This window comes from Rhinolophus sinicus, linkage group LG03, assembly GCF_036562045.2.
Source record: "Rhinolophus sinicus isolate RSC01 linkage group LG03, ASM3656204v1, whole genome shotgun sequence".
Taxonomy (NCBI): domain Eukaryota; kingdom Metazoa; phylum Chordata; class Mammalia; order Chiroptera; family Rhinolophidae; genus Rhinolophus; species Rhinolophus sinicus.
This window is the reverse complement of record NC_133753.1, coordinates 44,725,839-44,750,370: the sequence shown is the minus strand read 5'-3', so window position 1 is coordinate 44,750,370 and position 24,532 is coordinate 44,725,839. Positions and strand designations below refer to the sequence as shown.

The following is a 24,532-nucleotide window of genomic DNA, read 5'->3' as shown; positions in this document are numbered from 1 at the left end:
AGCCCTCATGCTTAAGTACTTAATTCAACCCTAAATCCAAATCAAATCTTCAAATTAAATAAACAAAGCTACAAAATCAGAAAACTACAAATGAACATTAATTTAATGTGACAGATGACATTGTTTTACTGAAACGAAATTATCAGAGTTGGGTTTAACAATAGAAAGACAGCTCTAATCCGGTTCTATACTTAATATGATTTTATATTTTGATTTCAATAATATTAATGCAGAAAATGGCCTTCTCATAAGTATATTGTACAAAACAGTATGAAAAATGTCAAACTTTTGCTTGTTCAGGATAATCACATTCTGCCATCTAACGATCCTCAAATGCTTATTTAAGGAGGGTCACTTGATAATTCGGTAAGGCTGTCTTGTCAACTACATTCATTCCTGTATTCCGGTGTTCATTTTTTTATTCACCAATATTTATTAAGAAATTACCTATGCCAAAAACAGCTAGCACTGAGGATACAGTAATGAACAAAAGCAGACGTGGTCTTGAGGGGTAGATAGGCAATAATCAAGTAATCACACAAACACGTGAAGAACTACAGCTGTGACAAAATGCGCTGAAGCACAGGCCTGAGGCTCCAGGAGACCCCAATCTAGTCAGAGAGCCGGGAAAGGCTTTCCTGAGGGCCATGCAACCAGGCAAAGAAAAAACAGCTCAAGGAACTGATAGAAAGCCCTGGATTGGATGGTAAACCTCATGGACCTCAGGGATGTTGGTGAAGGGTTTTAACATGATCAGATTGCTGTTTTAATATGATTACTGGCCCAGTGGAAAAGAGGCATGGAGAAAAGAAGACAAGAGACTATTTATTGCTTTAGTTCGGATGAGATGTTGGTAGTTTAGAAGTGGAGAGAACTAGACATTCCTAAGAGCTATTTAGTAGGTAAAATATGTAGAACTTCCTCAGTATGTGACCAAGAGAACTGAAAACATATCCACACAAAAACTTCTATATGAATGTTCATGGCAGCTCTATTCGTAATGGCCCCAAAATGGAGAAAAAAACAAATGCCCATCAACTGATAATGGCTACACAAAATGTGATTTATCCACATAAGAAAATATTAATTCAGCCATAAAAAGGGATGAAGTTCTGATACATGTTACAACATACTCGTAGATGAACCTTAAGTATTACGCTAAGTGAAAGAAGCCAGCCACACAAAAAAGTTGTATAGTGTATGATTCGATTTCTATGAAATGCCCTGAATAAGTAAATCCAAGAGACAGAAAGTAGATTAGTTACATTGCCAGGGGCTGGGGGTCGGGGGAAATGGGGAATGACTGCTTAATGGGTATATGTTTCTTTTGGGGGTGATGAAATGTTCTGGAATTAGATAGTGGTGATGGTTGCATAACTCTGTGACTATACTAAAAACTATTGAATTGTACATTTAAAAGGGTGAATTTTATGGTACGTGAATTATATCTCAATAAAGCTGTTACTTTAAAAAATCTGTAGAACTTAGTAATGGATTTAGATAAATGAGGTGAGGGAGAAGGTGGTGTCAAGGATAACACTCAGGTTTCTGTCTTAAGTGAATAGAGAGAGGTTGCCCTGGAAGGTCCAAGGGGGAGAGGGTACATGGAGGTCCTGAATTTGAGGTGTCTGAGGCTTCCAAACAGGCAGGCACGGCCCCCAGATGGTATTGCAGTTAGAAGGTGGCCACTCAGCTGGTCCAAAATATACTCCATTAGAAATGTTTTAAGAATATTACCTAATATAAATGGAAACATGAACTTAAAATTCTTGTAGAAAACTCAAGGACCTCTGAGAGTAAGTCTTGGAGACCCAGGATTCTGGGAAAACTGGATGAAGAAACGCAACATTGAGTAGAGAACTCATTTCCCCACTGGTTGTGGGACACCCACTTCTAATCCCCAAAGAGTATAGTCAGCAGAGGGAAAGAAAGGGTGTTGCATCTGTAAGTAAGATCACCATTGAATAAAAGTAGTAAAAAAAATCAATCTAAAGAAGGTAAGTTCAGCTATCCCGCTAAGAAATTGTTTGAAAGGTTTTGATAATAGAGATTTGGAAAACACTAAAGCCAGTCCAGGAAAACTAGGGTTTTTCTATAAGACTGGAATTTAAAAAACTGAAGATAATTTGATTGTATTTGACTTTCTGAAACTACTATTTTCCTATCATTCAGCCCAAACTTGTTCGAGACACTGCAGTGTTCTTTGCTGGCTCCATGCAGGAACTCACATATTTAATTCCATCCTATGCACCACTAACCCTGACTAGCAAAAAATATGACTGTATTGTATGTGTGTGCTATTAAATTATAATTATAAGCCCACATGCCTACAAGAAAACCCAACTGTCACACTCAGAGTGATTCACTGTTTGTTTCCGGCTTTTTCCATTAATATTCTTGTGCCATTTGTTCATTTGTTTCATCTGGCTGATAGGTAACTCACAAATGAAAGCACACACTAAAAGTCTAAGGAAAATATACGGGAGTGAAACTTAAAATTGAGAAAATTATTTTTAATTTATTTTTCGAAACATTGGGAAGAATTGTCATTACTCTCAGTTGGTGCTAAAACCCCTGGGCAGGCCTGTAGACATCAGCATTTGGGAAGGACAGGATGCAGGAATACTCAGGTCTAAAGTGCAGGTGCAATAACAAATGCAATAGTGTGTATGAAGCCTAGCAAAAGAGTAACAATTATGAAAATGTCAGAGTTTGTTCCGAGACATTATCATCTTGTATTTGGATTACTGTTGTCACAAAGGGTTGTGAGTTTATGTATTCATTTGGAAAACGTTTATTGAGCATCTTCTGTGGATTAAATTCTGAAGCTACAAAGATGGACCATACTGTCCGCTGTCTTGAACATCTGTCCCCTCTTTCCTCCCTTAGGCCCTTGTCTGCCTAACTTTCATTCATCCTGCAGGATTCCGGTGCTGCCTCCTCCCACTTTCCCCCTCCCTCCCATGATCTGGTCACACGCTACACTTGGCCTTTCAGGGCACTTATCCCACTGAAATGGATGGTTATTTTTTTGTTTTGTTTTGTTTTACCAATTAGTATAGCTGTTTTTAAAAATTGTGGTAAAATATGTATAACACAATGTTTACTATTTTAAAGTGTACAGTTCAGTGACATTGAGTACATTCACATTGTTTGCAACCAATGTCCAGAACTTTTTTTCATCTTCTCAAACTGAAACGCTACATCCATTAAACACTAGCTTTCTATTCCTCCCTCCGCCATCCCCTGGCAACCACCATTCTATTTTCTGTCTCTATGTATTTGACTACTCCAGGAAACTCATGTAAGTGGAATCATACTGTATTTATCCTTTTGTGACTGGCTTATTTCACTCAGCATAATGTCAAGTTCGTCCATGTTATAGCATGTATCAGAATTTCCTTTTTAAGGCTGAATGATACTCCATGGTATGTATACACCACATTTTGTTTATCCATTGATCTGTGGATTAACACTTAGGTTGCTTCCCCATTTTGGCTATTGTGAATAATGCTGCCTGAACATGGGTGTACAGTTATCTTTTTTGAGACCCTGCTTTCAATTCTTTGGAGTCTATACCCAGGAGTGGGATTGCTGGGTCATATGATAGTTCCAGTGTTTATTTTTTTGAGGACTGGATGGTCCTGTTGTGTTTACCATGAGAAGACTGCTGCAGACGAAGGGCAGCTGTGGGGTGTCTAGGTAGTGGCCCCTGAGAGCAGTCAGTAGAGCAGAAGCCCTGGCACAGAGAAGGAGTGCAGCAAAAATGTGCTGGGAAGGAAGTTCGGTACGGGAGGTAATGTATAAACACATAACTGCACTAAACTCGGGTGCTTTATTAGGGCTATATAAAATGTGATAGTAGATAAAGGGAGGAAAAACTTTGGAGGATAAGATCGGGGAAAATGAGCAATATTTTTTCAGTGTTTTCTCTGAAATAATAAATTACAGATGGTTATGAAGCCTCTCCTAAAATATTTTTTATCGCTTAACAAATAAGTGCTCGTTTGTTAGCAAAAATTCATGCATGACAGAAATGTGTAAAGCAGAAAGTCTTTGCCTTGCCACTCTGCAGGGACGATCACTGTTAACAGGATGATGTAGACTCTTCCCTGCATATTCTAAGAGGTTTCAAAAAATGATTTTAAGTGTATCTGTGTGAACATGGGAAAATCACTGATTTAATATGTTCTAGGCATTTGGTGGTATGGCAGCTTTTGTTTGCACAAGTGAGATTCTGCTAAGGAACGCTGCCATTCACAGAAATGAAACTGAATCCCTTTGTTTGTTAGGAAATGTTATAAGTTGCTATTACTTGATGATTCTTTTTAAGATGACTCAAAATTAGAAGTACTGATGAAATAAAATCAGTGTTTCTTGTTTTCTATTGAAGTGTTGAGCCCACACAGATGACGATGGTTAGCGTTTATTTGGAAAGGATAAGTTGGAGAGTTCTGCCTTTGCTTTACTGAAAAGACTAATTTTTTAAAAATCCATGGTGGCAAGTTGGTGGTATGAATGGAAGGGCACACGTTTTATTTTATTAAATGCCGGTGATCTACTATGAATAATTTATGTGTTAATTTAACATCTGGTTCAATATCAATCCATTTGTAAGTAAACAGTTGACCTCCTTTAAAAAAAACCATGGATGTTATGTAGTTCTTGTTACCTACACTATTAAAAAGCACCTTATTAGAAACTGACCAGTATGACACTTCATATTTGATTTGTGACTTTGGCTAGCATTCTTGGAAGGATCTCCTGGTGGGAAACCTTAAAACTCCGTTAGTTCTCTGAGAGATGAAGCTAGCCCTCATTCATGTAAATGAGATGGCTGCATAAATAAAATCTACAGATAAATCCCCAAACTTATTTACATGTCCTTTTCTAGGGCTGCCAGCAAAAAGTACTTAATGCCTAATGCTCTTTATAGAACAGAGTGAGGTACAAAAATAAAATGCTCAAGTCTGCTTGCTTCTATGTCCTCTGTGAGCCTTTGAAGTGGGGGCTACGTGGGGCAGCGCCGCATAAGTACGTAATAAATGGCCAGCGGTCTTGGAAGAGGAAGGGAGTTGGGCTGATCCACAAACTAATTAACGAGGCCCTGCCCAGGCAGAATTGAGAAACAGCCGCCCAATGGTACTGCGCACATTAAGGCCAAATAGTAAATAAATGTTTCTCGAGTTTTAAGTAATCGATCTTTTGCTCTAAAATACCTCATCATTTTTGATTCTTAGCAAGAGCTGGCAGTAGATGAGTACCTGCTATGTTAGATTTATTTTTCTCCTCTGTGTGACAGACAGTATAACAAATTGCGAAACCTCCTGAAGGATGCGCGTCACGACTGCGTTCCCTTTGCTAATGAATTCCTGCAGGACTGCTATCTCCCTCGGGAACAAGGAGAATCCATGGAAAAGTGGCAAACCAGGTATGGCACGGAATTGCTGTGAGTTTGCACATGATCGTCTTCTGTAGATTTCTTCGTCATTGGCTGTTTGGAGGTTGACGTAAGTGGTATGCTAAACTCAACAATTACTTCTGGAACCATGAGTAATAGTGAAATGCTTAAGCTGTTAATATTTTAGATATGTCGTTGAGTGCATGACTGATATATTTTAGAAATGGTTCTTAGGGAGACATTGGTACCCAGAGTAAGTTTGCTCCAGACCCTAATGGCTAGCAGGATCATCCCAGTGGTCCAGAAGTCATAAATTTAATGCTTGGGGGTCCTACTTTTAAGCTAAGATCATCTCAATTTTTCTGATACAGGTTGCTGCTAATATCCCAACTAGTCTTATTAAACGGAAACTGTTAGGTTCATTCTGGTAGAGCTGTTTTAGGAAGAGCAGTGTCATAGTTTAGATCCACCTAAAAGCAGAGCCTGAAGCAAGGACTTGGTGTGGGTTGTTTCTATCGAGGTGGTTCCCAGAAGCAGGAGTGAGGAAGTGGAGAGAGGAACAGCGAAGGAGGGAAAGCAGAAAAGGATGTGTGACTTCTGCTATGAACCTTGAGAAGCCGTGTAGAGTGCGCCTAAAAAGTCACCTCAACGGGCAGGCTAGGGCATTTAGTCAATCTCCCCTGTAGCTGAGGGTCATTCCCCAGGGATGTTAACTCCACTCAGTGGGCCCTTGAGAGGGGAATGGAACTACCCACCAATTGCAGCTAAAGTCAGAGGTAGGTATAGGACACTTCCGGAGAGGGCAAAAGAGACCTTAAACTTTAAAATATCCATATAAAATATTTAAATCTTCTTTTTCCTTGTAGTTCTTTATCTCTATGGCCATTAAATATTTAAATTCTCTAATGCAAAATAAGCACTGATATCTACCGAGTCCTTACGTATAGTCCCCCAGTTCCCCCAGGACTCAATACCAGAAGGGAAAAGCAAATCTTTCTCTTTATTGGGTCACATGAGTACTCAGAATGATCACACTTACTAACTACACAGCCTCACACGTTGTAGGTACTCAGTATATGTTGGCTGAATTTTTTTTTAAGTTCTAGAACTAACGGACCTTACATAGCATTTTAACTTGCAGAAAGGGAAACAGCTGCCCACAGAAGTGGACTGTCCTAAGTTTATACACTTATCGCAAACAGAATCCAGCCTCAAACACTGGTCTTCAGACCTAGATCCTGTTTTCCAGTTCAGATTCTTTTCAGGAAGATTTTCAGATATTTCCTGTGGTTCCATATCCGACCTTACAGGATTATGATCTTCAGCTACTTGCAACCTACTTTTTTTCTTAGCCAAAGACTTTATCTGTTAAGCCTCATATAACTTGTCATCCGTGTGGTGGTGTGTCATTCAACCCTCCAGTTAAAAGGTGTTAAAAGATGGCAGAGCCTCATATTTCTAGGCCATATCAAGAACTAAATGAAGTGGCTGTGGTAGTTGGATGTCTTTGGGCAGAAGAGATGTCAAGCACTTTCTGATTCATCTTGGTACCCCCCAGAGTCCCCAGCTCAGGGCACATTTATAATGAATGCTCAGGAAGTATTTGTTGAATGAATGAATGGTTGTGCATATAAACCAAAGGGTAGCAGATTAAAAGGCAGGTGTGACATTCTGAAGCGTAGCCTGTGTTTGTCTGCCTTTGGAGAACTCGTGTGCCCTTTGCTTTTCTAGGAGCATATACAATGCAGCCGTTTGGTACTATCACCACTGCCAGGATAGGATGCCAGTTATTATGGTGACAGAAGATGAAGAGGCAGTTCAGCAATATGGAAGTGAAACAGAAGGAGTGTTTGTGATTTCCTTCAAGGTATTTCCAGCTGTCGTGTGTGTGTGTGTATGTGTGTATGTGTTCATTTCCGAAGTAGTTCCCAGAAGGCTCTAGATCTTTTTGGCAGAAAAGGGAAAATAAAGAATGAAGGAAAACTTCAAGACCTACCATGTCTTCATTACTCCCAGCTAATTAATCTTGACCCTAGCAGATCTAGGCCAACGACCTGTGACTGTAAGGCCTGCAACAGCTAAGACTTCAGCCCAACGAGGCCCTGTTGACAGTAAACTCGTGTTTGTAGCTAAAGCAGTAACAGTCACTATTACACTAAAGTAACAGTGATGATGATGAGCATCATCATAAGTTGAATCCTATGTTGTCAATAGTCCAATATTCCTTTGTTTTTGACCTACAAAATGGCAGTTTTACATGGTTTCACCAAATAGCAATAGCCAACATTTATCTATGCCAGGCACTGTTGTAAGTGTATTATTTCATTTAATTCTTGCAACAATTTTTGAAGTAAGGGTGATCATCCCCATTTTATTGGTGAGGAAACTAAAGCATAGAAAGGCTAAGCAGGGGCCGTCCTGGTGGCTCAGGTGGTTGGAGCACCATGCTCCTAACGCCGAGGTCGCTGGTTCGATTCCCACATCGGCCAGTGAGCTGCGCCCTCTACAGCTAAGATTGTGAACAACAGCTCCCCCTGGAGCTGGGCTGACGTGAGCAACCAGAGGTTGGCCGTGAGGTGCTGAGTGCTGCCCCAGGCTGCTGAGTGCTGCCGTGGACTACCGTGGGCTGCCATGAGCGGCCAGTGGCCAGCGTGAGCAGCTGGCAGCCGGCGAGAGCTACCATGAGCTGCTGTGAGAGGCCCACCAACAACCAGCAACCTGGGGAGCACAAGGCTCATAACACCAGCATGGGCCAGGGAGCTGTGTCCTACACAACTAGACTGAGAAACAATGGCTTGAACCGGAGTGGGGTGGAAGGACGGAAGAAAGGGGGAAAAAAAGAAAAAGAAAAGAAAGGCTAAGCAACTTGTCCAAAGTCACACAGGTAGAAAGTGGTGGAACTGGGATTGGAACCAAGGCAGTCTGGCTTCAAAGCTCTTAACCATCATGCTTCAGTGCCTCCCAAATTATTCTTCTGAACACAAACAAAACACAGTTTTAAAAGGCTGTTTAAAAGGCACAGTTTCTCTGCTGTCCCTCAATCTTCCCCACTTGTGAATATACATGGGGGTTAATAGGGAAAAAGAAAGGAGTGAGATGTGATATTATTTATGTGAAGGCTTGTCATGTCAACTTGGTGTACAGATCACAGACAGGAGCGTTATCGTTGGTGACAGTTCCTTGGGCTGCCTTAGCAACACAATGAATGGTACCTATTTCTTAGGTACCTTTTGGGAGAGTAGAATGACTGTTAATCTTTCAGTAGATTACTGATCTCTTCTGTATGACCAGTTGGTCAATCGAGTTCCAATGGTTGATATCTTTTTTTGATTCAAAAACTAGAATGAGGTCCTCCATTACCCCTGTCAGTTTACAGAAAGTCTAGTTGGATTTTGAATTGTAGATTCTGTAAGTGTTCCCAGGTGCATGTATTGCTAAAGATTTGCCAATAGAATTTTCTTGGCTCTGCTATAAAAAAGTGTTCTGGCATGCCAGAGAATTCCAGGGGCATTGGATATTAATGGCAGTGTCACTTGTTTTTTCTGTTGCAATACATCATGTCTTGTTCCTGCAGAAGACAGTTGACTAAAATTACATTTTTCTACTTTTTGGGAAAATTACTTTTCTTTGTAGTTCAGTGGTACAGTAGTTTTATTTTGTATAGCATTTCCTAAGTAAACTGTGACCAAGGGCTTCATAGAGGTGAATGATAGCAGAAAAAAAAGAGATACTGTGAAGTTCAGAAGAGAAGGAAGCCCAAAATATTCTGTGGGGACTTGAAGTTAGATGGGAAAGAGTGAAAAAGATAAATCCTCTTGAAGAGGTGGTTCATAGTGGCAAAAGTTAATCTTGGTAACCTTTACACCTTCTCTTTGTAAATTCAAGCCTTAGATAAAAGTGTTGGGAAATTTTCAGCAAAAAAAAGTCCTTGATTTAGTATTATCTACATAAAGTCCTTTATTTATGTAGCATTGCTGAATTGGGACCTTTGGGTGAATTGATTTTTTTTTTTTTTTTATTCATTTTATTTTATTTAAAGCCTGGTGCTTCTTTTATCACCTCTTCGAATCATTTAATGTATTTATTTGCAATTTGAAGGTAAGACTTTTTTTTATCAGTACTTTTTCTTTGGTGTTTTAGCTATAAATTTGCCTTTTTAATGGACATGTGAAGTTATACTGTGGCTTATGCTATCACTTAAGCAAGTCTTATTTACAATCAGTGCTGTAATAGACCACTGTACATGTACTTCTCACTGAGTTGCCCATTTTGTTTCATACTAGTCACAGGCTTGGTTGTTGTTTTTACACTTTTTATTTAAGTGTGTTTTTCAGGACACATCAGCTCCAAGTCAAGTAGTTGTTTCAATCTAGTTGTGGAGGGCGCAGCTCACAGTGGCCTAGGTGGGGATCAAACCAGCAAACTTGTTAAGAGCATCGCGCTCTAACCAACTGAGCTAATCAGCTGTCCCAGTCACATGCTTGTTTTAAATGCCTTTTAATTTTAACAGTTCACTTTTTTATAATGCTGTTTACTAAAGTTATTTATTAAATAAAAATGCCTAAATTTAAATACACACACACAAGCCTATGCAAACAACTTTTACCAAGATTCCTGTACTTTTGGTGACTTTCTAAACATCCCTCACACAATTTTCTTCTTTTTTAAAAATTATTTATTTCAGTTACCGTTGACATTCAGTATTATTTTATGTTAGTTTTAGGTGTACAACATAGTAGTTAGACATTTATATAATTTATGCAGTGATCCACCATTTTCTTAATTATGTCTCCACCATCCCCAGCAGTACCACAGGAGCAGCTGCCACTAATCCTAAATAAATATTTCCTCTTCTCCTGGAAACAGTTAAACCCAGTTTTTCCCATACCTTTGGCATCTGAGGCTCACACTGGTAGTGGTGGGACAGTTGCTTTTTGTCCTTGTAAATTGTGCAGAGGCTAAGTCTTGGTGCTGACAAGTGATAAGTGACCGTAGAATTGGGGTACTGACGTTAGCACAGACAGAACTTCTGGAAGGACTTGGGAAAGCAGAGAAGCAATTTGACTGGGACCTTGAAATTAGTGGGAGAAATGCTGGAATCAACAATAAGGATAATTTCTTTTCTTTTTAAGTTGAGAAAAGAGAATGTGCTAGACTCTACCTTATACTTAAAGTTGCGTTCAGATCACATCTAAATTTGATTTTATGTAGTGAGTCAACCATTGGGAACGCTCACTGGACACACAGAGCAGCGCAGCGCAGCTACCCTCGCCGACTTCCCTGGGGCTGTGTCCAGCGCATCCCTGAAACTATAGGCCACGAGGCTCAATCACGTTCAGTAACTGTCTACTTTGTGGGGACTCTGACCACTTGTTTCAAAGCTATGTTTCACACCAGGTCATCACACCAATAGCAACATCAAGTGTCACTTATATGAGGAGTGGTACTACATCTGTGGATAGTCACAGAAGACTTGGTCCTCTGGGAGCTTATGAAGTAGGGGAAAAGCCGAACACCAAGAATACTTTGCTCATTGGGCTGTCCCTGCTCTCTGCTCGTTTAATATAGCCAGTGGGTTGGGGTAAGGGAGACATTTGCTTATACACTTTACTCCTTGCCATTTTTATGTGCTTAAGTTTCTTATAAATTTCAAACATTTCAGGATGAAAAGAAAAAGAGACAAGAATGCACATGTAGGAGCTTTTCCTGTCCGTTTACTATAGGCCATTATCTGCAGCAATGAGATACATGTAAAGACAGGAAAACTAAATGTGTGTGTGTGTGGGTGGGGGAAGATTTGAAAGTTCAGAGTAATCAGGGATGTGGAAGCGTTCTTGGTAGGAACCACCTTTCTAGGGTTCATTTGGCAGGGCTTTGGGAATTTATGAAATGGTAGAAAGTGAACTGGTAGCATGAGATCTGGGAAGGTAATGCTCATTTAACGTCTCTTCAAAACTGCATGCCAGCAGTTCCTGTTCAGGATTTTTGGTAATACCTCTGTAATGAAGAATTATTCTTTCCTGACCATGTTTCTCTTGTGCCTTTCTTAAATGCAGAATTACCTGGACAATTTTTGGCCTGACTTAAAAGCTGCCCACGAGCTTTGTGATTCTATCCTTCAGTCCCGACGGGAAAGAGAGAATGAGAGTCAGGAGAGCCACAGGAAGGAGTATCCCGAGCATCTTCCCCTGGAAGTGTTAGAAGCCGGCATTAAGTCTGGGCGCTACATCCAGGTGAGGTGGTAAAGGAGAAACAGCCTCAGGAGCAGCCAGTATGTTCTCTTCTTTACTTGCCTCCTCTCACAGGCCTCTCATTTCAAAGGCTGTCAACTCGATGGGTGTGAGTCAGCCAGGGCTGGGATGTTTAAGATGCTTTGGGAGTCATTCTTCCTATAGACATGGCTGTCTGGTTGGAGCTACCTTTTAAAATTCTTAATTGGGTTACATATTGAACATCACATGAGTAGCCTCATAAATGCCTCCTGTCCCTGGGAAAGACAATGTATTTTTAAATCAAAGTCTGAAGGTTTGGCAAAATTATAAAATTGGTGAAATTTGGTTCCCTCACTTGTCGCCATTTTCCCTCCCCTTTCAAGGGTCCTTTTATGATCCCCCAGGACCCAGAACCCAGATGCTGTCAGGATCTTCAAAAGAAATCAGATAAAATTATTATTCCGATTTTAAGTTTTACATGCACTCATTTGTGTGTGTGTGTGTGTGTGTGTGTGTGTGTGTGTGTGTGTGTGTAGTTTTATCACATGTGGAGATCTGTGTATCCACCACCACAGTCAAGATACAGAACAGTTCCATCGTGGATTTTACATTTTCAACAAGCCACTCAGATAATTTTTATGCAGGCCGAAGTTTGAGAATACCACCCTAACCTTCCTCCCTAAAGGGTGGGTATTTTAAATGAGTATACCTCATTTAAAAGCGTGGGTAATGTCTCCAACTTGGGAGTAAACTTCACAATGTTCCTGGAAGGATACTTTGAGGAAGAAGATGTTTTAAAGACCATTCCTCCCTTAGATAAGGTAGATCCTAGCACTTTCAACACTTAGTGTAGCTGAGAGTAGTTCAAAATGATGGTATGTTCTCTGGAGGAAAGAAACTTTGGTGATGAATATTATTCCTAAAGAAGGGGATCACAGACCTTATAAGAATGTTATAGGGATATTTTCATATCGTTTTTAAAAGCTGTACCTTTTGTCGGTAAAGCAGGCAGGAAAGAAATTATTCACATTGATTTTTATTATGATTTTAGGGAATTCTGAAAGTCAACAAACACAGAGCCCAAATAGAAGCTTTTGTGCGACTTCAAGGAGCCAGCAGCAAAGACTCAGGTTCCGTATAAACCTTATGTAACTCTCCGTGCTGCTTTTTTATTCTGATATAACACAATGAGGAAAGCAAAGTTGAAATTGTCATATCATATATGCCATGTCAGATATCCCCACATACATTGGGTGTGTGGGATCATGGGTTGGTTTTTTTCCTAGCTTTTTGTCAAAATTTCTGATTTTGCTTTCATCAACTTTAAAAATTATAATGGCTAATATTTTATCGTGTTCTTACTGTATATCAGGTCCTGTTCTAAGCACTTATATAGGTATTATTATTGTTTTCCACCTTTTACACATGAGGATACACAGGTTGCACGTGAGGGAACTAAAATACAGAGAAGCACAGTATCTTACCCAAGATCACACATCTGCTGAGTGGGGAGCTGAACCTGCCATGGAGGCAACTTATCCGTGATTTTAAGACATTGCCCTGAACTGCACCCGTGTACCACATTGCCTTATTGGAATCACTAAAAAGTAATAAAAATGAACAACTGCAAATAAGTTGTATCATGATAGAATATACTGCCTAGTTCTGAGTGATGAGGTGAGAAAAACTGACAGTCAAAGGAGCACGGCTGGGTTGAAGGAGAATGGGAAGCAACGGCTTCTGCTCATCAGAATCATTCCTGTCAGTGCTGCAGTATCCGTAGTTCCTAAGCCTGCTGACCATTCCCTGCTTGTGTGGCCCCTGCAGGTGTGTGACAGAACTCCAGTGCAGACTTACATGGCCTCATGCAGGGAACTGTTACCTGCCTTCAAAGATGATTGAGGGTGGCCCTCATGAAAGCACATGACACAGTATGACATGGTGGCCATGTTTCCGCAAAGCAAAAGAAACTTGACTTCACCTTTGAAAGGAGGAAGCTTTTCTTCATAGGAATGCTTTGGACCTCAGATGTATTCTGTTTGAAGTACCTCACTGGTGTGGCATCCCCCTTGGCTTTATGGGGTTTCTCTGTGTTGCCCCAAACAGGTTTAGTTAGTGACATCCTAATCCACGGGATGAAGGCTCGAAACCGCTCGATTCATGGAGATGTGGTAGTTGTGGAACTGCTCCCAAAAAATGAATGGAAAGGAAGAACCTGTGCCCTGTGTGAGAACGACAGTAATGACAAGACCTCAGGAGAGTCCCCAAGTGAGCCCATGCCCACAGGTAAGCCAACTGGAAAGTTACCCATTTTTCTTGTGGAATGTTTATTTTTCCTCTCTTTAACAATCCAGAAATACTGCAATTATTAATACGCAATGTCGTCTCTTTTCCTACATTATCAGTTTCTCCCCTCTGCGGGTTTATTTTATTCTCATCAGTACCCAAATATGCTATAATATCTCCCATCTTAAAACAAAAACCAAAACCCTCTTGGATCCCACATACTCTGCAGCTACCACCCTGTTCTCTGCTTCCGTTTAGGACAAGACTCAGTGAAACAGTTAACCCTGCATTCTCTCTGCTTCCTGTTTACACATTTTCTCCAAAAGGCACTACATTCAATTATATCCTTCCACCCCCAAAACACACACACACACACACGCACACACACCCTTGACCTCTTGTCTAGGTACCACTGACCTCCTTGCCAGCATCTGTGACCTGTCAGCAGCATATAGCCCACGACCACTGCCTCATCTTTGGCTTCTGGGTTCTCCTCCTACCCTGCTCCTCCTCAGTTCCTTTGCTGGTTCTTCTCCATCTTACTGTCCTCTTGGATGTATTGGCTCCTCTCTGGATCTCTTTTTCCCCTGCACACTATCCCTAGGAGATCTCATTCAGTCCTCTGGCTTTTTAACTCCAGCCTAGAACCCTTCCTCAGTCTCTAATATTGTCTACTCAGTTGTCCATTTGGCATCTTCCCCTGGATGTCTAATGGGCGTCTCAAATTTAACATGCCGCATAACAAATTCCCAGTATCCACCCCCATACCTGCTCCTCCCCAAGTCTTCCCCCATCTCCGTAAATGGCAAGTTCATTCTTCCAATCGGCCAACCCAAAGACCTTGGAATCATCGACTTTTCTTTCATCAGTCAGGAGGTCCTGGCAGCTCGAACTGAATGCAGCCACTCCATACCCCTCCATTTCTCTCCGAATTCGGTCCACTAGAATCCCTTGGCGAGATTTTCCCAGCCGCCTTCTCACTAGTCTCCCTGCTCCCACCCTTGCTCCCAGATACTCTTTTCTCCACACTGTGAGCCATAGTAATCCTTTTAAAAATCTAGGTCTTGCCACATCGCTGCTCAAAACTCTCCAGTGGCTGCCTCCTATTTCCCTCAGAATAAAATCCCAAGTCCTTCCCCTGGCCTGCAGGTTCCTGCCAGGTGGGGCTGCCTCTGTCATTGTCCTCGTCATCATTCTGCTCCTGCCACATTGACCAACCTGTCCTTCCACCACCAGAAACAAGCTTTCCACAAACGTCCTCATCCTTTCTTTCCTCACTTTAAGTCTCTGCTCAAATGTCACTTTATTTAAAATAGCTATCACTTCTGAGCCTTTATCACTCTTGGTCACCTTACCCTTCTTTGTATCTTTGTTAGCAATCATCACTACCTCACGTGTGTTTATTTTTTACTGTCAGTTTCCCAGCCCCATAGGCACCCAGACGAGAATGCACACTCCAGAAAATCAAGCAGTTTGTGTTTTGATAGTTCTGTATTCCCTGCACCTAGAACACGGCCTGATTCTTGGTAGGGGTTCCGTAAACATTTTGTGAAAAGAAAAGATAGCACTTTTAACTATTAAAGTTTGTTTTTTCTTGACTTCAGTCAGTGACCATTAAAAGTGTTGTGTATCAGACTTATGATTTGTATACTTTTCCATGTGTCACGTTGGACCAAATGATCTTGGCTGGTGGGAAAATGCAAGCAAAAACAGTGAAAATGGACAGTGGAGGGCATGGGTTAAAAAAATGAAAATCGTTGACTTTTCCCAACATTTCTAAACCTGAGATTGATAAGGTAAGGGCAAAAGAGAAGGTGGGACTAATGGATTCTAAATGTTACACCAGGCCCTACAGAAGAAAGGGCATACTGACAATGTTGTATAAAAAATTATCTATCCTAAGAAAAAACCCATCTTAACACGTGTAATAAAATGCTAGGAAGGTAAATGTTTAAGCATCTCTCAACTTATGTGGATGTGCGTGAAAAAATGGGATGTTGTGTTTTCTTCCTCACTGCCGAACTGGCCAAAGTCCAGACAGGTGGCATTTACCACTGAAAGCTTTGTTTTGTTCTGTTTTCCCAAAGGCAGAGTGATGGGCATCCTGCAGAAGAACTGGCGGGATTATGTGGTGACATTTCCATCCAAAGAAGAGGTCCAATCTCAGGGCAAAAATGCCCAGAAAATCCTAGTTACACCTTGGGATTACAGAATTCCCAAAATCCGAATTAGCACTCAGCAAGCAGAAGCCCTCCAGGTAGCTGACATGTACCTCTACTGTTTTCCTTCTGTCTTTGCCAGCTTTTGAGCAGTACCAGGAGACACTGTTAATTCCTTTGCATAAGAAGGGTTAAATTATCGATGGCATCTGGCATTCCAAGATCCTGTTTTTTAAAAATTCTAAATATATAGAACCATCTATTAAGTAGTCCTCGGTTAATAAATGAAAGCCAGAGAGAAATTGTCCTACAAAGAGCTGTGTAAGACACCTAGAGAGAACATACATTATCCGGCTGTCCAACACAGAAACTTTGAATAGATACACTGTGCCAACACTAACAAGCTTTCTTCTAGCAAGTGAAACAGAAATACCATCACTCTGCCCTGTAGGGATGATATAGTGGTACTTCACAGAATCGATTATCCATAAAGGAATATAGCACCAGAGAAAAGACATAAACAAGAAAGTTAGAAATTAACCTTTACGGTGGCGCAGAGTGTAAACTCACCCAATTTGACTTGCCTGATGTTTTGCCGTTTCTAACTGAGACACTGAAGCAGGGTAACCTGGTCATTGCGTCCCTTTACCTCTTGAAGCCTCAGGCAGGCTTCCCGAGGCCGGGTGATACTACAGCTTTCTTTTCCACGGTTTGCTGAAATTTGGGAGCATCGGGGTTCAGTTCCCACTGATACCTTCTTCCCCACCAAAAGACGTCTTAAAAAATTAGAAAATAACTTCAGAGAAATTGTAAAGTAACTCACACACACACAATTGAGATTTTTGTTTTGAAATTTAATTTGGACTATGCCTAATTGGTTTTTTCCCTTGTGTAGCAAATGTTAACTAGAATGTGTTACAATTGGCTTTCTTTAACAGACTAAAATTTCCAGCCCATTTATTTGATGTAGAGAGGTAATGCCTCCCTTCAAAGCACTGGGCCAAGTATTCATATACCATCTGGCAATTTAGTAAAACAAGAACAACGCCAAAGAAAGCCCCACTATTTGCAAATTGGCCTCTCTCTTTGGAGCTTGATGCTGTTTATCTCGTTTGCGCGGTACTTCTAACTGACCCCCTTACCCCCGGCGCTGCGCTCAGTGCTTTTTCCTCCCCTCGTGTAGGACTTCAGGGTGGTCGTGCGCATTGATTCCTGGGAGTCGACCTCCGTGTATCCGAATGGACATTTTGTGCGTGTTTTAGGAAGAATCGGAGATCTGGAAGGAGAAATTGCAACCATCCTGGTGGAAAACAGTATATCGGTTGCCCCTTTCTCAGAAGCTCAGGTCAGATTTCCCCAAGAACTTTGGTCTGGTGAAAAGAAGGTATTTTGTATATTTTCTTTTTGCCTTTGTTATGGTATGTTTCATCATTAAGACAGAAAACAAAAAATCTTTGTGCTATGTCACAACCCACCATCTAAAGCTACAGATAATGGAAAAAATCTCACTCCCCTTTCTTTATTCTGTGTTTGGACCAGACTGAAGTCAGCTTCAAGTGCAGAGTAAGTTTCCGACAGCCTCACAGCTCTCAAAATTTTACATTTTCCAACTGTGCTTAAAAATGGCATGTCAGTGTGTCATAGGCAGTGTACATCCATCCCCACCGACTGCAAGGGGACAGACCCACTAGGCGCCCCTCCCTGTCATAATCGTTCACCCAGAGGCCTGCAGAAAGCTGCAGGGAGCAGCTGCTTGGGTTCCATACAGCTCTGGCCCATGTGTCAAAAAAAAAAAATCATGCTCATTATGAAACAGTTTTTGTAACCTTTACAGAAAACAAAAATTCTATGAACATAAAACATCAGCTATTTCCATCATTTTGTTATCTTTTAAAATCTTCGTTAATCTTATTTATTTTTCTTGCATGGCTATATTTATAGTGTGTACATACTATTTTCCATTCTGCTTCTTTTGCTTAAAGTTATTCCTATATATTGACATAGCCTACTTATTTTTAATAGTTATGGCAAATTATTGTATACTGCTATAGTCTAGTTTGCTTAAGTGTTCCTCAGTTATTGAGCATTTGGGCTGTTTAATTTTTCAGTATTACAGAAAATGCTACTTCAAACACTTTTATAAACATTGCTTTTTCTTTTTTCTTCTTGATCATTTTCTTTGGAATGTAGTCCTTAAAGTGAGATTACCAAATCAAAGGGCATAAAAAATTTAAATAGCTTTTGTTATGTATTGGCAGATTGTTCTCTAGAAAAATTGAACCAGTTTGCAATGCTATCAACAGCATATGGGTGTTCTTATTTTCATTAGAGTTTTTGACAGAACAGTAGCTATAACAGTAAAATATTTTAGAATATTTTACATTATTAAATTTTTATGTTTAACATTAGTTTCTGGAAATTATTTGTTGACTTGTTTCAGCTCTTAGTGAAAATGTTAGAATGAAGTAAAGCATGGATTAGACATCACAGGGCTAGAATTCTTTTCCCTTTTAGCCTACTTAACTGCAAATTGATGGCTTAAACAGGTAATAATGGAGAGAAAATGCCCTAGATTTGTCCTGCTTAAATTATCTTTGAGGAATAAGCTTCTCATATTTGGGACATGTTGATTTTATTTTTGGGGCTTGACTTGAATTAAAAGCTCAACTATACTTAAATAAATGGATCATTTGAAAATGGGGTAGATGTTGTACTCTTTATAAGCCATGCATTCATTCTTGCTCCAGCCCCCATAACTAAAGAGGCTGGTGACAGTTGTGGGACATGCTTGTCAGACAGTAAGTGTCCTCAAGGGGAGGGGACTGTGTCTTTCCCATTGACTCCTGACTTTCCAACTCTGGCACAGTTTCTGAGGCACCTAATAAATCATTATTGATCAAAAGAAGCAAGCATAGTTTAAGTGCAGAAGGTAATGGGGAATGAGTGGGATTTCTATGAGGTCACATGGCGAATGTCAGGGAGTAGATTTGTATAGGAAACGTGTGGTGCAAGAATTGCTGAATATTTAACCTCTCGTTGTACAGATGTGTGAGATGCCAGTAAACACACCAGAAAATCCCTGGAAGGTGAGTCCTGAAGAGGAACGAGAACGTAAAGACTTGAGGAAAACCCATCTTGTATTTAGCATTGACCCCAAAGGTTGTGAAGATGTGGATGACACACTCTCAGTCAGAACCTTAAGTAATGGCAACCTGGAACTTGGGGTCCACATTGCAGATGTCACACATTTTGTGGCACCAAATTCTTACAGTGACATTGAAGCAAGGACAAGGTAATGCTATTTGAATCAGCCCTATGATGATATATATGTGACTGTAACGTATTTTATAACTGTGCATGTCAGAGTTTCAAAACAAAGATTTCACAATTCTGTACAGTTCTAAAGGTCCCTTCCAGGAAAAAAAATAATTGAGGTCCACTTCCCTTTTCCTTTAGAAAAATAGTACCTTGATCAATGTACCTTGCCTTTTTAAAATAAACTTATCACATTGTTTCCTTCTAAATTGAAATGGGTTAAATTTTTCATGTAGCAGTATACTATTTTATATAAACACTGGATCGTTACACTCTAATTTTTCTTATACAACTAAGATTCGTGTCACTTTTTCTTTCTTTTTTATATCAGTGGAAGCATATTCAGCCCAAAGCGGTACCGCTTAGAAAAGTGGGAACATGGGAATAGCTTTATTACCCAGTCGGCTGCACTTTATGAAAAACAACAGCCTTAGGGAATTTGTACTGTGGTTTTGGCAGTTTACCTCCCAACAGCCCATTTAGTCAGCAGTTCTCCTTGCTGCTGAAGGTCACGTCCCCGCATATGTGTCTGTTCACAGGGCCACCACTTACTATTTAGCAGACCGCCGCTATGACATGCTGCCCTCCATCCTCAGTGCTGATTTGTGCTCCCTCCTGGGAGGCGTTGATAGGTGAGTTTGTTCATTATTTTTACCTGTTGTGCTTGGTACTCTTGCTTCTGGCCTCTTCCTCCTCTTCTTTCTAATACGCTTACCACTCCACACCCCACCCCGTATCCTCTACACCCCTCTGCACCACTTATTTTCAGGCACCTTTATTTCTCTAACCTTCCCTTCCCTTCCTCTCCTCTGCTGTCTCTCTCTAGCTGTGAGGCTGCTTCTTCCTCTGTTTTTTGGCTTTTTAAAGTCAGCTGAAGTCTGGGAACAAATAGGTACAGCTTGGTGCATCTATATTCCCTGGTTGAGGCTGTTTGGCATGAGGATCGTGATATTAAAGTCTCTCTCTGTCTTTGAATAGGTAATAAAACCATATAGTCTAAAATTCACAGGTTCAAAAAGTGAAACGCCCCCTCCTACCACTTTCCCTCAATTACCAATTGCTTACATATTTTTCTAGATATAATTCACATGCACAAAAATATGGACATTTGGTCTTTCTTTTTTACAGAAATGGTGACATTATATGTATACTGTTCAGCATCTTTTTAACTGCATGATGTATCTTGGAGATCATTCCACGTTAATAATAATTGCTTATCTATGGAAATATGGATTGTTTCCAATCTTTTGCTATTACAAGCAAAACAACTAAATTACTTGGAACATAAGTCATTTCATATTTTTAAAAGTACAGTGTATGTGGAGGATAAATTCCTAGAAGTGGAATTTCTGTGTCAAAGGGTATATGTATTTGTATCAGATTTAATCAAATTGCCCTCCAAAGGTTACAGTTATATTCACACAATCAATATACGAGAATGCTTGTTTCCCCACAGCTTTGCCAACACAATGTGTTGTATTTTTTTATCTTTGCCAGTTTAATACATGAAAATGGTATCTTAGAGTGGTTTTAATTTGCATTTTGAACTCAACTATTGTAAGTAAAGTCAAACAGTTTTTATATGTTTAACAGTCATTTACGTATCCTTTTTGTGAATTATTTCATTTTTTTTGCCCTTTTGAGTTTTTTATCTATTAGTAATTGATTTATATGAGCTATTTGCATATTAGTAAAATCAGCCCTTTGTTTTTTATGAGTTGCAAATGTTGAATATGTTTTTAAATAGAGCAATTTGGTAGCTAAGTGGTTCTCTACTAAATGAACTTTTGCTAATTTGCCTACCATCAAAACTGATATAGTTCAGTGTCATTCTGTAGGATATGAAAGGCTTTCCTCTTCTTTACTAGAGAGCCCAATAGACTTGACTCCCTGTATCAGTGCTATGCTATTCTAATCTAAATGGAGAACTGTAAGATAGGATTCATAACATTATACATGAACTCGTTTCAGATTTGCTCAGAGCTCAGTGGAACCTAGTCTAACTTTGATTTGGTGGTGGAGTATTTGAATTGAGACAACAGACCAAAAACCTGTAGCACTGCCATTTCTTTCAAGTGACATTCAGGGTCTACTGCTTGCTTCCAGAATGGAAGAATTAAATAAAGATGTCAGTGTTACTGGTTTTGTAGGTATGCTGTAAGCGTCCTGTGGGAATTGGATAAAACCTCTTACGAAATTAAGAAAGTGTGGTATGGCAGAACCATTATCCGATCAGCATACAAACTGTTTTATGAAGCAGCCCAGGAACTACTGGATGGAAACTTCAGCATCATTGATGATATTCCAGAATTCAGAGACTTGGATGAGAAAAGCAGACAAACCAAGCTAGAGGAGTTAGTGTGGGCAGTTGGAAAGCTGACTGACATAGCACGCCATGTCCGAGCTAAACGACATGGTGCCCTGGAACTGGAAGGCATAGAGGTTCGCATACAGCTGGATGAGAAGAAGAACATCTGTGACCTCATCCCCAAGCAGCCGCTGGAAGTGCACGAGACAGTGGCTGAATGCATGATCCTGGCCAACCACTGGGTAGCCAAGAAGATCTGGGAGAGCTTCCCGCATCAGGCCTTGTTGCGCCAACACCCTCCTCCACACCAGGAGTTCTTTTCAGAACTGCGAGAATGTGCGAAAGCAAAAGGCTTCTTCATAGATACACGGTAATTCCTCTTTTGAGGGGGGAAGGGAGTGCTGTACACTTACTATCTTACAGTAGTTCTTAAAATGGGACAGCCAGATCCTTGACCAAAAATAGAAAACTTCTTGGCTTTCTTCATTTACTATAATGTAGGTATAGAGACTTAAAATTAAAACAAGTCTGTTGCAGCATAATTTTGACCCACTGTAATTTGTAATATAGAAATAAGGAACCTGTTACCCTTGATTTAATTTCATCTACCCCTTAGGCAAATACCAAAAAAATAATCCTATTTATTTAAATATTTTAAAAACACAGCACATTTCTGTGGCAATATTATAAGATAGCACACTGATGGTCAATTTATACCAACCCTCCATAGAATGAGACTTTTTACTCCCTACCTCCAAAATAAAATATTTCCCCTATTAAAAAATGACATATAAAGAGGGTTTTTCTTAAGTTTGTTGTCGAGTAACAGGTGCTAATTAAATGTTTTATTCATTTTTCAAAACAGATTTTTTTTTCCTCTTTGGATGATAACATCTTTTGCTGATTTGTTTGGTGGCTGAGCTCTGCGGATGTGCCAGGCACGTGTGTTAGGAGCTCTCAGACATCATCTTGTGTCATTCGTATTTTAGAGATAGCGAAATTAAGTCTGGAGAGGTTGAGTAACTTGACTACAATTTAACAGCTAGTCACGTCAGAGTCCGGATTTGAACCCAAGTCTGTCAAGCTTGAAAGTTCACATCAGTGCCCACTCTGTCACGTTACTTCTCTGTTCATTTTCCATCTTCCTTTCCCCTTTTCTCTTAGCGGGCTACATTACAGAACTGAATTAGGTATATGATGTATTTTTAGTTTAATTTTTAATATAATTCTATATTTCCTGGGTTTTAAAAAAGTGTTATTTGAGAGTAAATAAATAGAATGTTTCCTTATGTCTTTATCTTTAAAAAAAAGAAAAATAATTTAGGTTTCTTTTGCTGTGTACCTCAGGTTTAGTTTAGTTTTCTTTTTTTAACTTCTCTAGCTCAATAATTCTTGATTTAAAAAAAAGAAATAGTCCATTCTTTGCCCTGTACCGGATGTTTAAGGTTAAGGGTGTTGGGAATTCAATTCAGCAAGTATTTGACAACCTACTAACATTAACTGAACACTGTAGATATCAGCACATTTCTCTTTACTACTTAAGAAATGTATTTAAATTGTGACACACTTTCGTTTTTTAAATCTTAAAGGTTTCAAACTAGATTTCCATAGTTAAAAATAATTCCTTCTGAAATATGTCCACAATAAATTTCATTCCTGGCAGATGAAAGTATTCAGACTGATGAGTCAAGTGTTCTCTTCAGAGTGTTGACTTGTAAATGATTGCTGGGGACTAAATAAAAGTTTTTCCGTATTTTTGTCAGGTCTAATAAGACACTGGCTGATTCTCTGGATAACGCAAATGACCCCAGCGATCCCATTGTAAACAGGCTGCTGCGATCGATGGCCACGCACGCCATGTCTAACGCATTGTATTTCTCCACCGGATCGTGTGCGGAGGAAGAGTTCCACCATTATGGTGAATGATCAAGTTTTCCTTTGTGGCCATAACCTTGAGCAGGTTGTTTAAAAACTATTCATTTTGTTTATTTTGATCTTTTGGTTTCTTTTGGAAGGTCTTGCACTAGATAAATATACTCATTTTACTTCTCCAATAAGAAGATATTCAGATATTATAGTACACCGATTGTTAATGGCAGCCATTTCAAAAGACAAGAAAATGGAAAGTAAGGAAAATTTGTTCAGCAACAAAGATCTTGAGGAATTATGCAGACATATCAACAACAGAAACCGAGTAAGGGGGTTTGAATTTCTCTTACCCATCATCTTTGCTTAGAGAATATCAGCTTTAAGGTGTAATAGAATGAAGTACCGTATATTCTAGCAAATTAAATTCTAGAATCCTAACCAGTGAAATAACATGAACAATTACAGTTTGTTGAGTAGCTCTCAATACATTTACAAATGTTCTGAAGTAGCTTAATGTGGATATAGCAGATTTAACAATAGGTTAGATGTTTTTCCCAAATTGTAGAAATGTAAAAGATGGTCTGTCATCGTACCACCAAGCGATAACCATTAGTAATAATTCTAGACAATGCTTTTTATTTATCAAAATATCAGACCATACCTGTTACTTTGAAATCTGCCTTTTTTCACTTAACACATCTGTTACTGATAGCACACCATGTCACTATAGTTACACCATTGTTTTAGAAGCTGCCTCATACTATGTTTCATATTGTTGCCAGTGGCTTCAATATTGCACAGCATAGAACTAGACCATTTGGTGATACAGAAAGTTAGAAACTAAATGTTTAATATAATTTTCTATATCCAATGTTCTAATTCTGTGCTGTGCAATATTATAGCCACCAGCCACGTTGGCTATTTAAATTAAAATTTTTAAAAATTAAAAATTTGGGGCCAGCCCGGTGGCTCAGGCAGTTAG

The 24,532-nt window shown here is 39.7% G+C and overlaps 1 protein-coding gene across 3 annotated transcripts in view; it reads left to right on the top strand.

The window, feature by feature from the left end:
* Nucleotides 1-24,532, top strand: part of DIS3L (DIS3 like exosome 3'-5' exoribonuclease) — a 30,824-nt gene that overhangs the window by 4,091 nt on the left and 2,201 nt on the right. For 2 of the 3 annotated variants that reach the window (XM_019725597.2, XM_074327548.1), the window contains exons 3-14: nucleotides 5,303-5,431; nucleotides 7,133-7,268; nucleotides 11,458-11,634; nucleotides 12,665-12,743; nucleotides 13,720-13,899; nucleotides 15,987-16,156; nucleotides 17,242-17,403; nucleotides 19,103-19,350; nucleotides 19,913-20,005; nucleotides 21,524-22,051; nucleotides 23,445-23,599; nucleotides 23,697-23,875. In XM_019725597.2, the coding sequence (XP_019581156.2) occupies nucleotides 5,303-5,431; nucleotides 7,133-7,268; nucleotides 11,458-11,634; nucleotides 12,665-12,743; nucleotides 13,720-13,899; nucleotides 15,987-16,156; nucleotides 17,242-17,403; nucleotides 19,103-19,350; nucleotides 19,913-20,005; nucleotides 21,524-22,051; nucleotides 23,445-23,599; nucleotides 23,697-23,875 (2,236 nt within the window). Of the gene's footprint in view, nucleotides 1-5,302; nucleotides 5,432-7,132; nucleotides 7,269-11,457; nucleotides 11,635-12,664; nucleotides 12,744-13,719; nucleotides 13,900-15,986; nucleotides 16,157-17,241; nucleotides 17,404-19,102; nucleotides 19,351-19,912; nucleotides 20,006-21,523; nucleotides 22,052-23,444; nucleotides 23,642-23,696; nucleotides 23,876-24,532 lie in introns of all 3 variants that reach the window. The other variant, XM_074327549.1, reaches the window with a different exon arrangement.